At 35.6% G+C, this 14,349-nt stretch overlaps 1 protein-coding gene across 4 annotated transcripts in view; it reads left to right on the top strand.

Annotated features, from left to right (window-relative positions):
• Positions 1–13,127, top strand: part of LOC117394383 (RB1-inducible coiled-coil protein 1-like) — an 82,173-nt gene extending 69,046 nt beyond the window's left edge. For 3 of the 4 annotated variants that reach the window (XM_034921105.2, XM_059016823.1, XM_059016831.1), the window contains 3 exons: positions 3,549–3,676; positions 8,150–8,220; positions 12,176–13,127. In XM_034921105.2, the coding sequence (XP_034776996.2) occupies positions 3,549–3,676; positions 8,150–8,220; positions 12,176–12,253 (277 nt within the window). In that variant the 3' untranslated portion in view covers positions 12,254–13,127. The remainder of the gene's footprint in view (positions 1–3,548; positions 3,677–8,149; positions 8,221–12,175) is intronic. The other variant, XM_059016835.1, reaches the window with a different exon arrangement.
• Positions 13,128–14,349: the final 1,222 nt, after the last annotated feature.

Genomic DNA, 14,349 nt, shown 5'->3' with positions numbered 1-14,349 from the left:
AAATTTAAGGCAGCAATATTAGGTTAGGTCTGCATTAGTTTCCCAACAGCAACAATATACCCCTTTCACACAGACGAGTTATGATGGCTCAGAACCAGCACTGATTCAGCATTTTGGTCTGTGTGAATTGCCTGTACCGTCACAGAGCTGTCATATTTTATGCCGTCTCTGAACCACCTCCTTGTGAAAGGCTATGACAGCACTGAAGCGCTATAGTGGGCATGGATTGAAAGTCAGCATCCCACGTGACTGTATACAGGACATGTGGGGTCTTTTTGACGCTGTGTTACGCCTTCAATTTTTTCAAATACAATGGCTGATCAATAATAACCGTACATTATTATTATTATTACCATACATTATTATTATTACAAGGCAGTAATTGGAGAACTGTGCAGTAGAATCTGGGGGCACAGACTGTGCAAATCCAGTTAATGTGATCGGGGGACTTCTCGAGAATGCAGAGGTAATTCGAAGCAAGTAAACGATACAATCGGCTATTAAAAAGATATATATATATAGCAATAGGTTTAACCTTTTTTTTTGATGGTTGACAAGCCTAAAACTTTTATTACACTTCAGCTGGTATCAGATGGCTCAATGAAAATAATATTAATAATGCATCCCCACTTAAATCTTTTATTTCAATTTTCCACATTATACATATACAAGTGTTTTGTATGTTTTCAAGTTTGATCTCCTCATCAGTTTTACTCCCAAACTGGTGTAATGATTGTTTAAAAAAACAGCAGTTTATATGTAGCTACCTAGTTTGTGATACTTCTGTTGGAAATAATGCTAGTAGGCCTAACATTGTTCACCAATCAGTACAATACTTGGTGGTAGTAGGTGCAGAGGAAATGGTTCACGAAAGGCTTGTCAAATTGGAAAAAGACAGCTGAATGTAGCGATCACGAAAAAAGCAGTTCATATGTTTCAGTAGCTGAACTATGAACTATGTTTCAGAATCCTACATTTTGAGGGGGGCATGAAGGGTGCCTGAAAAAAATTGAAGGGGACACATCGGATTACAGGTACAGCAGGTAGGAGAATCCAAGATTAACAGACAATGACTTAAATAAAGATTTAGAAGCATCAGGTATAAACGTGTTAGAAAGAACTGTACAAAGGCACCTGAACACAGAAGAGTTGTGTGCACATAGACATCGCTGCAAACCACTTTTAAAGAAAATTCATGAAACAAACCGTCAAAAATGAACAGGAATCTGAAGCATTCTTTAACTAAATTCTCTCGTCCAATGAGACTTAAATACCATTGCCACCGCTTAGAATGGGTGCGTTTGTGTTAACGTGGTTCACCTGCAGTAAGCGATGGATGGTATAAACTCACATACAATAACCTGACATTCAAAATGTCCCCCAATCACCAGTACAGTAATCAAAACAAACAAGAGGGTATGCAGTTAAAAATCTTTATTAAGACACTCATTACACTAATAAAAAGATGTATTAAAACCTATGAATGTAATAAAAAGTACAGTAATCCGTCGCGTATCCAACTGCGATGGGACCAGATTAAGGCAGATAAATGAGTCCTGTTTTAAATACCATTATACACAGCTGTAACAATTACTGTACTATATTATTGTTTTGAGATTCAGCTATTGTTAGGGAGCTCACCTAAATCCCTTGTTTAGAAAGATACAGGGTATTAATGCTTGTGACAAAGTAGCTGTCTGTCGTGTGGATGTGTGCATACAGACAGGAGATTGAGACGGAGGTTGAAGTTGATACGCCCCACAGGCGAACAGGATTTATTTACATATTGTAGCGTTGAGCTGCAGGTTTTCCAGGATATAATGAGACAGACAACAGTTGCGGTTCAAAGCAGTAGGAAACCGCTGTATTTATAATTTTTTAAGCTTTATTGAACAATGGCTCTCATTCTCTCTCAATTCTCCTGCCGCCAGATCCTGCTTCTATCTTTCAAACTGTCATCTCCACACACACACACACACACACACACTCCAGTCACTCCCCTTTCCTCACTCATTGGTCCAACGCTCCCTATCTCTGAATGGTCATGTCAGACCTGCTCCCACCCCCCTCAGTGATGCAGTCACAGAGGCAGTCTTTCAGCTCTGTCAAACAAGCACCAAAACACAGAGAAAACGCTAACAGATCTGAACAAGAATAACACATTATTTATAAACACATTATTTACAGAGTACTCCCATCCCCTTCCCCAGTCCATAATCAGGTCCATTCCCACATTGTCCCCAGCTTTTTGAAGCAACGTTGCATTGTTTGCTGACTGACAGAGTTCCAAGCATGCTTTAGCAAGCACACAGCATCAAACAGAGACATTTTATTTATACTGAATTTTCATGCTAATGCGCATCGCTTTTCTCTTTCCAGCCATGCTTGCTGTTGCGGTCATTGCTGTTTTTTCAAACTATAAACCCAACACTGCGTACAGGGATTAAATAGCCAAGGTACAGTACAGGAGTAATGAGGTGCAAACAGCTGATGATCGATCTGTCAAGCTTTTACTGCAGTAAGGTGCTGTCTTTTCTATTGAAATCTATGTGAATGGCAAGGTAACGAGGTGAAAACATTTACTTGGTGGATTAGTAAGAGCGATCACTACAGTATAAGCAGTGTGACACATAACAAGATCTAAACAGCTGAGTTTCCCCGAAATATATGGCATGCTTAACACCGTATAAACGATCCCCTTGTTATTGAAATCAGTGGGAATGGCAAACGCTATTTGTCATATATAAACAGCTGCCCAAAATAACCCTGTATGGTGTAAGCAGTAGATACTGTATAACTGTTTTCCAAAAATGGACCACAGTATGTTTGGAGAAAAAAAAGGCAAAGCCTGCATGAAAAAAAAACTGTGTACCTACAGTTAAGCATGGAGCTGGTTCGATCACGATATCATGGTGTATCAGCTGCCATTTCCCTTGTCCCTCATGTGTTTGAAGTGTCTGGTCCTGGTTCCTGCAGGGGTGTGTACATGGTGGAGGTTTGCAGCTCTTGGACTGCATTTATAGGATTGGTTCTTCCTTTTCTTTTTCCTTGATGTACATAGCAGATAATGAACTAAACAGTCCAGGACAACACTTGTTTTTTCTGCTTTAGGACAACAATTTGGTGGAATTGTTCAAAATGACACAACTGTGCATTGAGGACTTAGGTTGAAGTCCTTTTGGTTAGTGATCCACGAATGGTCTCCATATGTGTGAGGGGTAACACCTTTGACATCTCCCTCACAGCATTAAACTTCTACGACTCCTGAGTTATGCACTGACTGGAACGCCTGCTCTGGGTCTCATCTACAGCTTCCCGTCATAAGTGACTGCAGTTTCAACTGACAACCTCACAAAATATAAGTTTCCTGTGTCAGTATTCAAACAAAAATATTTTTGTTACTTTTTACTGAACTTTGGGTCTGCCAGTTATAGACTTGAGTGCCATTTATTACATACTGTACATTCATATTAAGCTAGCCTTTTCATAAACATTTAGTTTTCTTTGCTCAGAATTGGTCATGTATATTGATTGACATTTTATTTCAGTTTTCAGGTTGGAGATTTGGTTCTTATTATCTTGGATGAACGGCATGATAATTATGTCCTGTTTACTGTTGGCCCAACCTTATACTTTCTGCACTCAGAGTCTCTTGCAGCATTGGATCTCAAACCAGGTGAGTGTGGTACATGATTGGTCATATTGTAATACCGTATTTTCATATTTGCATTGTTTTTGTTGTCTGTAACAAATATGAGTAAATGGGAACAAATTAGAAAATAAAGAACACTATGTTTAGATGAAAAAAATTTATACTTTAAATGTAGTTCTGCCATTCATGTAAAATAGATACATCCTTGTAATTGAATTTGTGTTAATATTTATTGGCCTTACAAAGCCGTCTTGTTGAATACATTATATAAATAAATGTAATTTTTGGGGGAGCTGGTTTCACTAGTTGTGAAGTGATTTAGCTTTGACGAATGTCCTTTTGAAGTTAATTACTGCTTTGATTTGAGATAATAACATAATTTCAGAACATGTTCCAGGATTGACAGTCTGACAGATTGACAGAGTTCTGGAAATAATGAAATAAGGCATGATTCTAAATCCAGGATACTAAAACCTGTTGATTTCTATCTATCTATCTATCTATCTATCTATCTATCTGTCTGTCTGTCTGTCTGTCTGTCTGTCTGTCTGTCTATCTATCTATATATAATGTGTGTATTTATATAGCTCCTTTGGTTGCAGGAATCACAAAGTGCTTAAAAGAGGAAGAAAAAAATAAAAATAGAAAAATACATGTAAAACAATAAGCACAATTACAAAAAAAGCCAATTGATAAAAATATATATTGAGTCTAGATTTAAAAACCTCAGTAGTCTCACAGTCCTTCAAGTGTCCAGGCAGATTGTTCCAAAGGCGGGTGGCCATCGAGCTCTGCTCTGGCAAATAAAGGTTAAGCATGTCCCTGACATATGATGTGCCAAGGCCATGCAAAGCCTTGAACGTCAGCATCAAGATCACAGCGATTATATGCTCATGCTTCCCTAGATCTTGATGAAAGCCGTGCAGCACTATTTTGTACATACTGCAACCGATTAATTGATTTTAAAGAAACGCCAGCAAGCAAGGCATTACAATAGTCCAACCTTGATTTTTTTAAAGGCATACATTAGTTTTTCACATCAGGCAAAGACAAGGTTGACCTAAGGCGGACAATATTCCGTAAATAACAAAAGTACACTTTGCAGATATTTATTTTTTATTTATTTTGTTAAATTTAGTCGTTGCCAATGTTTTTAGCCAATTTTTCTCCCCAATTTGAAAACACCAATTGTATTTTTATTAAACGCGGTTCACCACTGCAGCCCCCCTCTGAAACGTGTCCCTGCCAAGCTGTCTTTTTTCACACTGCGGATCCACTGCGAAGCCATCAGACCTATAGTCCCTATATAATATTTCATATATATATATATATATATATATATATATATATATATATATATATATATATATATATATATATATATACAGTGCCTTGCAAAAGTATTCAGACCCCTGACCAATTCTCTCATATTACTGAATTACAAATGGTACATTGAAATTTCGTTCAGTTTGATATTTTATTTTAAAAGACTGAAACTCAAAATCAATTATTGTAAGGTGACAATGGTTTTATGTTGGGAAATATTTTTAAGAAAAATAAAAAACTGAAATATCTTGCTTGCATAAGTATTCAACCCCTGTGCTGTGGAAGCTCCCAGTTTACACAGTTTACCTTACCATTGGCCTCCACCTGTGAACCATTAAAGTTGCTGTCGCATTTTCTGAATAAAAACCCCACTGTTGAAGGATCATTGGTCAGGCTGTGAATCTGAAGGAAAATGAAGACCAAAAAGCATTCTACAGAAGTTAGAGATAAAGTAATACAAATGCATAGATTAGGGAAAGGGTACAAAATAATATCCAAGTGTTTGGATATCCCAGTGAGCACAGTTGGATCAATAATCAGGAAGTGGAAGCTGCATCACACCACCCAGGCACTGCCAAGAAAAGGCCGTCCCTCAAAACTCATACAAGAAGGAGACTTGTGAGAGAAGCCACAGAGAGGCCAACAATCACTTTGAAGGAGCTACAGAGTTCAGTGGCTGGGAGTAGAGTAATGGTGCACCAGTCAACCATATCAAGAGCTCTGCATAACACTGGCCTGTATGGGAGGGTGGCAAGAAAGAAGCCGTTACTCAAAAAGTACTATCTGAAAGCATGTCTGGAGTTTGCCAGAAAGCATGAGAGTGACCCAGCTGCAATGTGGGAAAAGGTTTTGTGGTCAGATGAGACCAAGATAGAGCTTTTTGGCCAAAACTAACACTAACTAACACCAAAGCAAACCTAACACTGCCCATGCCTCAAGACACACCATCCCTACAGTGAAGTATGGTGGTGGCAGCATCATGCTGTGGGGATGCTTCTCATCAGCAGGGACTGGGCATCTTGTTAAAATTGAAGGAGGAATGGATGAAGCAAAATACAGGGAAATACTGCAAGAGAGCCTGCTTCAGTCCGCTAAAAAACTGAAGCTTGGGAGGAAATTCACCTTTCAGCAGGACAATGATCCCAAACACAAGGCCAAAGCAACATTGGAGTGGCTCAAGAACAAAACTGTGAATGTCCTACAGTGGCCCAGTCAAAGTCCTGATCTCAATCCCATTGAGAATCTGTGGCAGTATTTGAAAATTGCAGTCCACAAGCGTCGTCCAACCAACCTGAACAACCTGGAGCAAATCTGCCAAGAAGAATGGGCCAAAATCACTCCGACACTGTGTGCAAAGCTGGTACATACTTGCCCCAAAAGACTTAAAGCTGTTATTGCAGCGAAAGGTGGCTCTACCAAATATTAATGTGTGGGGGTTGAATACTTATGCAAGCAAGATATTTCAGTTTTTTATTTTTCTTAAAAATATTTCCCAACATAAAACCAATGTCACCTTACAATAATTGATTTTGAGTTTCAGTCTTTTAAAATAAAATATCAAACAGAACGAAATTTCAATGTACCATTTGTAATTCAGTAATATGAGAGAATTGGTCAGGGGTCTGAATACTTTTGCAAGGCACTGTGTGTGTATATATATATATATATATATATATATATATATATATATATATATATATATATATAATATAATATATATATATATATATATATATATATAATATAATATATATATATATATATATATATATATATATATATATAATATATATATATATATGCGCAATAAGGACCGGCTGGGCATCTGTATACGTCTAATATACAGACGCCTCGAGGCGTTGTGCCTTCACCCCCCAAGAAGTTTGTATATTCAACATATACGGATGCCCAGCCGGGCCTTATTGCATTTCTAATCCAGGTAAAACATAAATCATGTTTTTTATTAAATATCCTTACGCCAAAGAAAGTAGTCCCATGTATAACTTTGAACTACACACTAACTTAAGATGAGTAAATGAATTCAGTTAAAACATATAAAAGAAAGCAAATCGTTTTTTTGATAGTGTGCACATTGCCATTGAAAAAATACACCAGGGGGTGGAGTTGAGACAGCACTGAGTTATTTTATTTCTTCCTGTCAGTGCAGACACTGAGCAGAACAGACGTGAGAAATAAAATAAATTCAGTGACGTCTCGGATGTCAGTAATTTGTTCAAGATCTGTGTCAGAGAGGGGTGGATAATGTGCACAAATGCCTTTTTGTGTTTTTCTTTTTCTTTTTTATAAATTTAGTCATCGCCAATGGTTTTTACCACAGTTTTCTCCCCATTTGGAATGGCCAATTATTGTTTTTATCCTGGTTCACCGCTGCAACCCCCCGGCGACTCAGGGAAACGGAGGCTGAAACACGCGTCATCCGAAATGTGTTCCTATCAGCCACAGGGGTCGCTGGTGCGCAGTGAACCGTGGATTCCCCTGCCAACCTTATCCCTCCCTACCCGGGTGGTGCTTGGCCAATTGTACGCCGTCCCCTAGGAACCCTCGGTCACGGTCGGTAATGACATAGCCTGGATTCGAGCCTGCGATCTCCAGGCTATAGGGCACATCCTGCACTTCATGCAGAGCTCCTTTACTGGTTTTGCCACTCAGGAGCCCCTGTGTTTTTCTTTAGCGTTTACAGACTGCTAAAAATACATTATTTGAAGTGAGAAAGTCGGGGTGAGTGAGCATAAGACAGCAAATTTATTATTTTTTATTTATTTATTTTTCTGTTTTGCTATCTTCCAGTTCATTTAATTGTTGTTCATCCAAATTGGCATGTCTACTTACTACTTTGGGATTATTTGCAGGTAATTGGTCACTCAGTTTCATAGTTACAGCTGTACAAATGTAAGTGAGTGTAAGCAAGATGGCTACCGATACTTAGTTTAAATTCTGTGAGGCAGCACAGTGATTTAGAATATATGACAATGCTCCAACTGTCCATATCCATCAAATATACAGACAATCAATCATATATATATCAATCATATATATACGTTTTCCAGGTATTTTCATTTAAACTTGGATTGCATTCATGTTTGGACAGACTTTATTTCTGTATCATAATATTGTACATTGAATTATAACCTATTACTCTTGTCTGTTAAGCATCAGGTGCTCCACGAAGGCCATGGGTTCTTGGAAAAGTTATGGAAAAGGAATATTGTCAAGCAAAGAAGGTAAGAACGTCTTGACACAATATTTATATACAGTCAGCACTCGGATATTCGACACTCAGATACACATCAGTCGCGTTTGTGTTTTAGAAACAAATCAATTCCCATTATATATACGTAACAAATGAATGCACTTACCAGTCACACGCGACTCCCTCACCAGTTTTCTGATATAAAACCCATCTCTTCAGTGTTACAGTTTATTTGTTTATCCATCACAGCCCACGTTTTTTTTTTCTTTTCTCGCATGCCAAATCAGTCTGTCTTTATTGTGCAGTTACACAGCGCTTACTCCAATTTCGAAAACGCAGTAAAAACAAAGCGAACGAGACAAGCTACGGTAATGTAAAACAGTTAATCATTAAACAGTTTTAGAGACTGTGATGCATTGTTTTTAAATCTGTGACCTTTAGTTGCTTTTGTGCATTTTAATTTGCAAGTGAACTGTGACATTAAGGCCTTATCGTTCACTATATTTTGAATACTGACTTTGGATACTGTTATTTCTGGAAACTTTTTTTTTTTAAATCTTTTGCTAAATTGCATTGCCTTTTACATTTTACGCAGTTCTGTGCATGAGTAACATTTTAATAACATTTTGCTGTTGGGTCGTTAATGGTTTATTTTACCTACTGCTACAATACGTACCGGAGTTAAAAGTATGTACTGTGTTGCAGTCCACGTGTCGTCTCTTTTGGCAAATAATATTTTCATAATCATATCATTCTGAATTAAAATACTTTTTTCTGTTGAAAATATTGTACTGTACCAACGTAACCAACTACAGTACATCTAAATGGAAGCCTACTTATTTTAAAACAACGTTCTTTCAACTATGTATTTTTTGTGTGCCCTGAAAAAACGGACAAGGGTTGGAACAGGCCAAAATTAAATAATGAGATATGCATCCCACTCAATTAAACTGTCACTTAAGTCCCAATATTATAGGGTCGGATATGTGAGTGGCTACATTTACAATAAAAATAGCATGCTATGATACTAGTGCTATTATTCCTGTTTTTTTTTTTTTTTTTTTTTTTACTGACCCTGTCCTTTTTTTATTGGTTTCCAACAAACTTCTAAATACTGCTCCAATTGGTGTCATTTTATGGTAATTAAGGAGGGGCTATGCTAATATTTTGGGTGTCAATCATAAAAAGAACCGTGTTATAAATTAATTGTGCATTGTATTAAAAAAGGAGTTTATAACAACTTTGTTTCTGTAATATTATTCTAACATTTTACATTCTAATTTGACTTACCTAATTGTGGCCATCCAGGATTGTACTTGTAGCCCAGGATAGTTTAATGTACTTATTTGCTGAATGTTTGCATTACTACCAATTGTATTGAATTTTTTTTTTTTTAATTTATTATTATTATTTTTTTTAACTATGTACTGTGTTATATGTGATCCATGCGGTTATCCCTTGTCAGCAATGCAATCATCAGTATTAACCACTTTACTGTAATATGAATAACACCTTGGTCAAATTTTTACAGCTTTAAGTAAAAAAATATATACAGTATATGTCTGGTAAAAGATATATGATTTCAAATTAATTCAATTTTCAAAGAGAGGTTATAACTACTATAATTATAGTCAGAGAAGTACCTTTGTATTAAAATTATTTGCAACAGCAGGATTTGGTGCTGTGATCTGGGGGACCATTTTTACTCTCTGTGTCAGTTTTACTAAGTGAGAGTTGTGCTTGGTGCTGACATTTTAAGTGTTTTTATCAGCAACAGTCTGGAGGGGCGTACTTTTGACACTTGTGGTGAAGCACAGATGTGGCTTTATGCCATTTCCTTGGTTTACTTATTTTTTTAATTTTATTTTTTTATACTGAGTTTTATTGGCTCAGAGTTATTTGTTCTGAAGTTTTATGATAAGCATTGCTAACACAAAACTTTTAACTGGATTACATTAGATAAAGAAGTATTTCATTCTCAGTATGATAATAATATTTTAGTTTTTGATGCATTTTGACCCATGGAACGAAGTCAGTCATACAAAACTGACACTGGCCTACCGCCTACAAAACATATTCTAGTGTTATTTTAAGACAACTGTGAACGAGCCAGTAATCAATAATATAGCAGTATATCCAAACATTTTGATAAATCAATTACCAATATCTAACAAGATTGATCAGTTTGATTTAATAACTTGATTTAGCTAATATTGAAACATATATCAAAGTACTCAATATTTTAAATGTTAATAGCTAATTAGTCACAAAAATGTATTTATCATAGCCGTCAATTAAATTTTTACATGAATGTTATCAAGTAGAAAATTTAGTATGAAAACATTACAAAAGAAAAAACTAATTCCAGTACCTCAAAACTGAGCCCGCGGTAAAAATGCATTAAAACTCCTGTAGCTTTTGTTCTTTTTACTTTGCAAAACGTATTCTTTGGTAGTGGATTCGACATTGTAATTTTATTAATACTCAACACACTTTTTACATCTGCCAGCAGAGCGATCACATGACCTTAACACTGCCCTATTGTCTGTTAACTCTGATTTGTTAATTTCTGCTTTGACTGACAGTCCGCCAATACTCCCTTGCTACGCTTTATTTTTCTACAGTTACAGCTGCTGCCGGCGCCTGCTTTTTGCTATTAATAGAAAAAAAATACATAGAATGTCATTGCTCCTGCTGCCCACCCGGGTTTGTGGCGCGGCCCACAGACCACAGTTTGGGAACCCCTGCTGTACAGAACTCAATACTCGTACTCAGATTTTTACTCAGAAAATTACCAGTTTTTAACCATTTATTTACCATGGATTTTGATTGCTTTAAAGTCTGTGTGTCACTTTAATTCTTGTTGTGCACAATTTATTATTATTTATTTACTAGTATATGGGGATTTCAGGTGTTTATTGTGATGCAGAGGAGGTTGTTTATAGTGCACAGTAATCAGAGATCAATCAGAGAAGACAACAAATCTAAGTCATATTATTTTAATTATTTATTAGTTATTTGGGGGTTTCGGATATTTATTGTGAGGATGAGGTGCTTGTGTTCACAAATCTAACTCATAGTATTGATTATTTTCTATTTATTTAGGGGTTTGAAAATAACAGCACAAGAAACTCAAAATATATTTTGTTAACAAAAATAGTAGCTTTTTTTGTAGCAGCCTTGTAAAGTGTAAATATACAAAATGGCTGCTGCATTATCAAGTTGACAGATAAAATACAATATTCCACACAGATCCCAAAAAACACAAAACAACTGAAATACGAAACAAAAAAAGCATAAATAAATAAATAAATAAATAAATAAAATTAGTCTCAAGGTCGTTGACATCCACAGACTGAAATAGTAGCATTGAAATAAGCTTAAAAGGGGCAGTTGCAAAATTATAGGCTTTTGTCATTTAAGTGAGATAATGACCACTATAGTCTGCCTGAGATGAACCGGAAAGTTTATAATTTCTTCTTATAACCAGCATTTAGAATTATTTCATGATCTACAGATGATAATATTGAAAAGTCTTTAACAGCTTTGGAAAATGATGTTTACTTTGCACCATTTTTTTTTTTTTGCAAAGCTGCAAATAATTAAAAAAAAGAAAAAGAAAAAAAAACAATGACAAAGTCACTATCCATTAGGGCTGCTACAATTACAAGTATCAGTAGTGTAATTGTAGAAACTATTTAGTGAGACCTTCAGTTAAATGATATACTGTACTACAGTGTGGGCAGCAGTGTGGAGTAGTGGTTAGGGCTCTAGCTTTAATTTAGGGAGCTTCAAAGGAATTTAGAACCTGTGTTTTTTTTTTTTTTTAGGGTCTCAGCTTTGAACGTTAAAATGTGTTGCTTTACATTTACTTTAAAGATACATTATGTTTAAACCCCATATAACAGTGCATTACGTATCATTATTGGTAGCATAACACTTTACACAACTAATCCACTAAATATTTTATATATTATGTCTTCTAGGCTCAAAACCGATTTAAAGTTCCATTGGGCACAAAGTTCTACAGAGTGAAAGCTGTACCCTGGAACAAGAAAGTGTAACTTCAAGACAGAAAGAACTATCAGATCATTGATTGTTTTGTCATTTTTCTTTATTTATCTCATTTTACTCATAATGTACCTTTATCATAGTTCACAGTGGCAGGCAGGATAAACATGATCAATTCTTGGGCGCCCTTTTGCAGTAAGTTCTTGATTGAAAATTTGAAAATAAAAAATAAATGTGATTTACTAATTTGCATTGTTGTCTGTTTGGTTTTTTTTTACCCAAAGGACTTGTGGACCAAATTATTTTTTAAGGGCATGCCCTGTATATAGTGGCTAATAGCCAGACTATTTGTCTGTAAAATTAACATAAATATTTAAATGTTACATATTAGTTATTATATTTACCAGCATTTGTCCTTTTGTGAAAAATATAATTATCAGCATACTTTCTCTGTAATATTCAGAAAATAAAGTTTTATGGAGGAATGTTCATGGCATGCATATTAATATATTTTCTTTAGTTTGCTACTCTAGATGAAAGTTCTAGTTCATACTCTAGATAAATACTGTATGTTTTTCACAACAATCCAGTATAATGGCCCTCTGTTGTTACAGAACTGTATATTTTGACAGACTGAAGAATCAGTCATCATTGCAATCTTTTAAATGCACTTTTAGCAAATAGAAATGCTCTCATGGATTCAGAAACTGAAGAAATAGCACCGTTTACAATATAATTCAGTACAGAAGCTTCCCGATATCATTAAACATGCATATGTATAAAGACTATTTCATATTGGTGATCTTGTGTCTCATTATTGGGTTAAAATGTAATTCTACATTAACCATAAAAAGTCATATAAGTAACAACAAATTATTGTACTGTAAAAGACATTTAGAATTTTGAAACAATAAAGGTTTGAACCCAAATTGTGATACTTTGTTTTTGTTGTGTCATTGTTACACTTATTCCACTTGTTTATTTTTTTTTACTAATAAATATAGAAGTGTTCGGTCTTTAAGACAACAGAGAAAAACAAGGTTTGATACCTACAAGAAAATATTGTTGGCAATCAGGGAAAACTTATGGCATTTTCAGGGGTCTCCCACCCTGGTCCCAGAAAGGCCCAATCCTGCAGGTTGTGTAGGTGTCTTTATGCCATCAAAGGCTAAAGATCTGGAACACATGTTAATCTTGACTAGTTAAGACAATAATTGGTTTAATTAAGTAGCTCTCCAGATCAGGGTTGGAGACCCCTTTTCTAGATACTGGCATTAATTCTTTGTGAATGCCAACTAAAAAAGAGTGTATATAGGACAGACGTATCTAGTGATTTGTACTATGAAATGGGATGAGATTAGGCCATTGGTAAGAGTATAGTAGGATTGGGGTCAAATATGTCTTAAGAGCTTTTTACCCATCTAGCCCAAGTGTTTTACCCTTAGGGAATACATTCAGCCAATGTAATTTGTGTTTATTGGACAGTGGTTTGTAACAGACAGTGTTGGGGTTAATTACGTTTTTCCAATTCCAATTCCTGGTCCCTTTTTAATCAATTCCTGTTCCAATTCCTTTTATGACATATGCTTTACTGAGCAAACATATATACAACTTGTCAAACACATGTATAGCTGTGGCCAAAAGTTTTGGAACAACCTATAGAATTAACTCATTTTGCTTCATAAAGTTGAATGAAACCTGCTGAATAATATTACGTTAACATGTTGAATTACATACCCTTTTGTAGTTTCCCATATACTTAACGAAAAACTGACAAATTGAAAAACCTAACAAATACTATACTACTAGTATGGCTTCCGGTAGATTTTTGCGATATCATTTTGTAGTTTCTTTGATTACATGGTCAATAAAAGATCTAAATTATGTTCATATAGTTATTTAAAACCAAAGAAAAGTCTCAATCTTAAAATTCTACATGATGCAAAACTTTTGGCCATAGCTGTACAACTTGTCAACAACACATGCAATTACACAACAATACAAATGTATCAAATCAATTCAACATATTACAACTTATCATTGTTTTCTTAAAAGCCTCTCAACAGGTGCTGATGAAGCAGGTATTGCCAGGTCCTTGCAGGCCAGCTGAGCAAGGGTAGAGTACGTGCAAGTGAGTGCCTCAGAGTCA

This window comes from Acipenser ruthenus, chromosome 3 (genome assembly GCF_902713425.1).
Source record: "Acipenser ruthenus chromosome 3, fAciRut3.2 maternal haplotype, whole genome shotgun sequence".
Classification (NCBI taxonomy): Eukaryota; Metazoa; Chordata; class Actinopteri; order Acipenseriformes; family Acipenseridae; genus Acipenser; species Acipenser ruthenus.
This window is presented reverse-complemented; position numbering and strand designations above follow the sequence as displayed.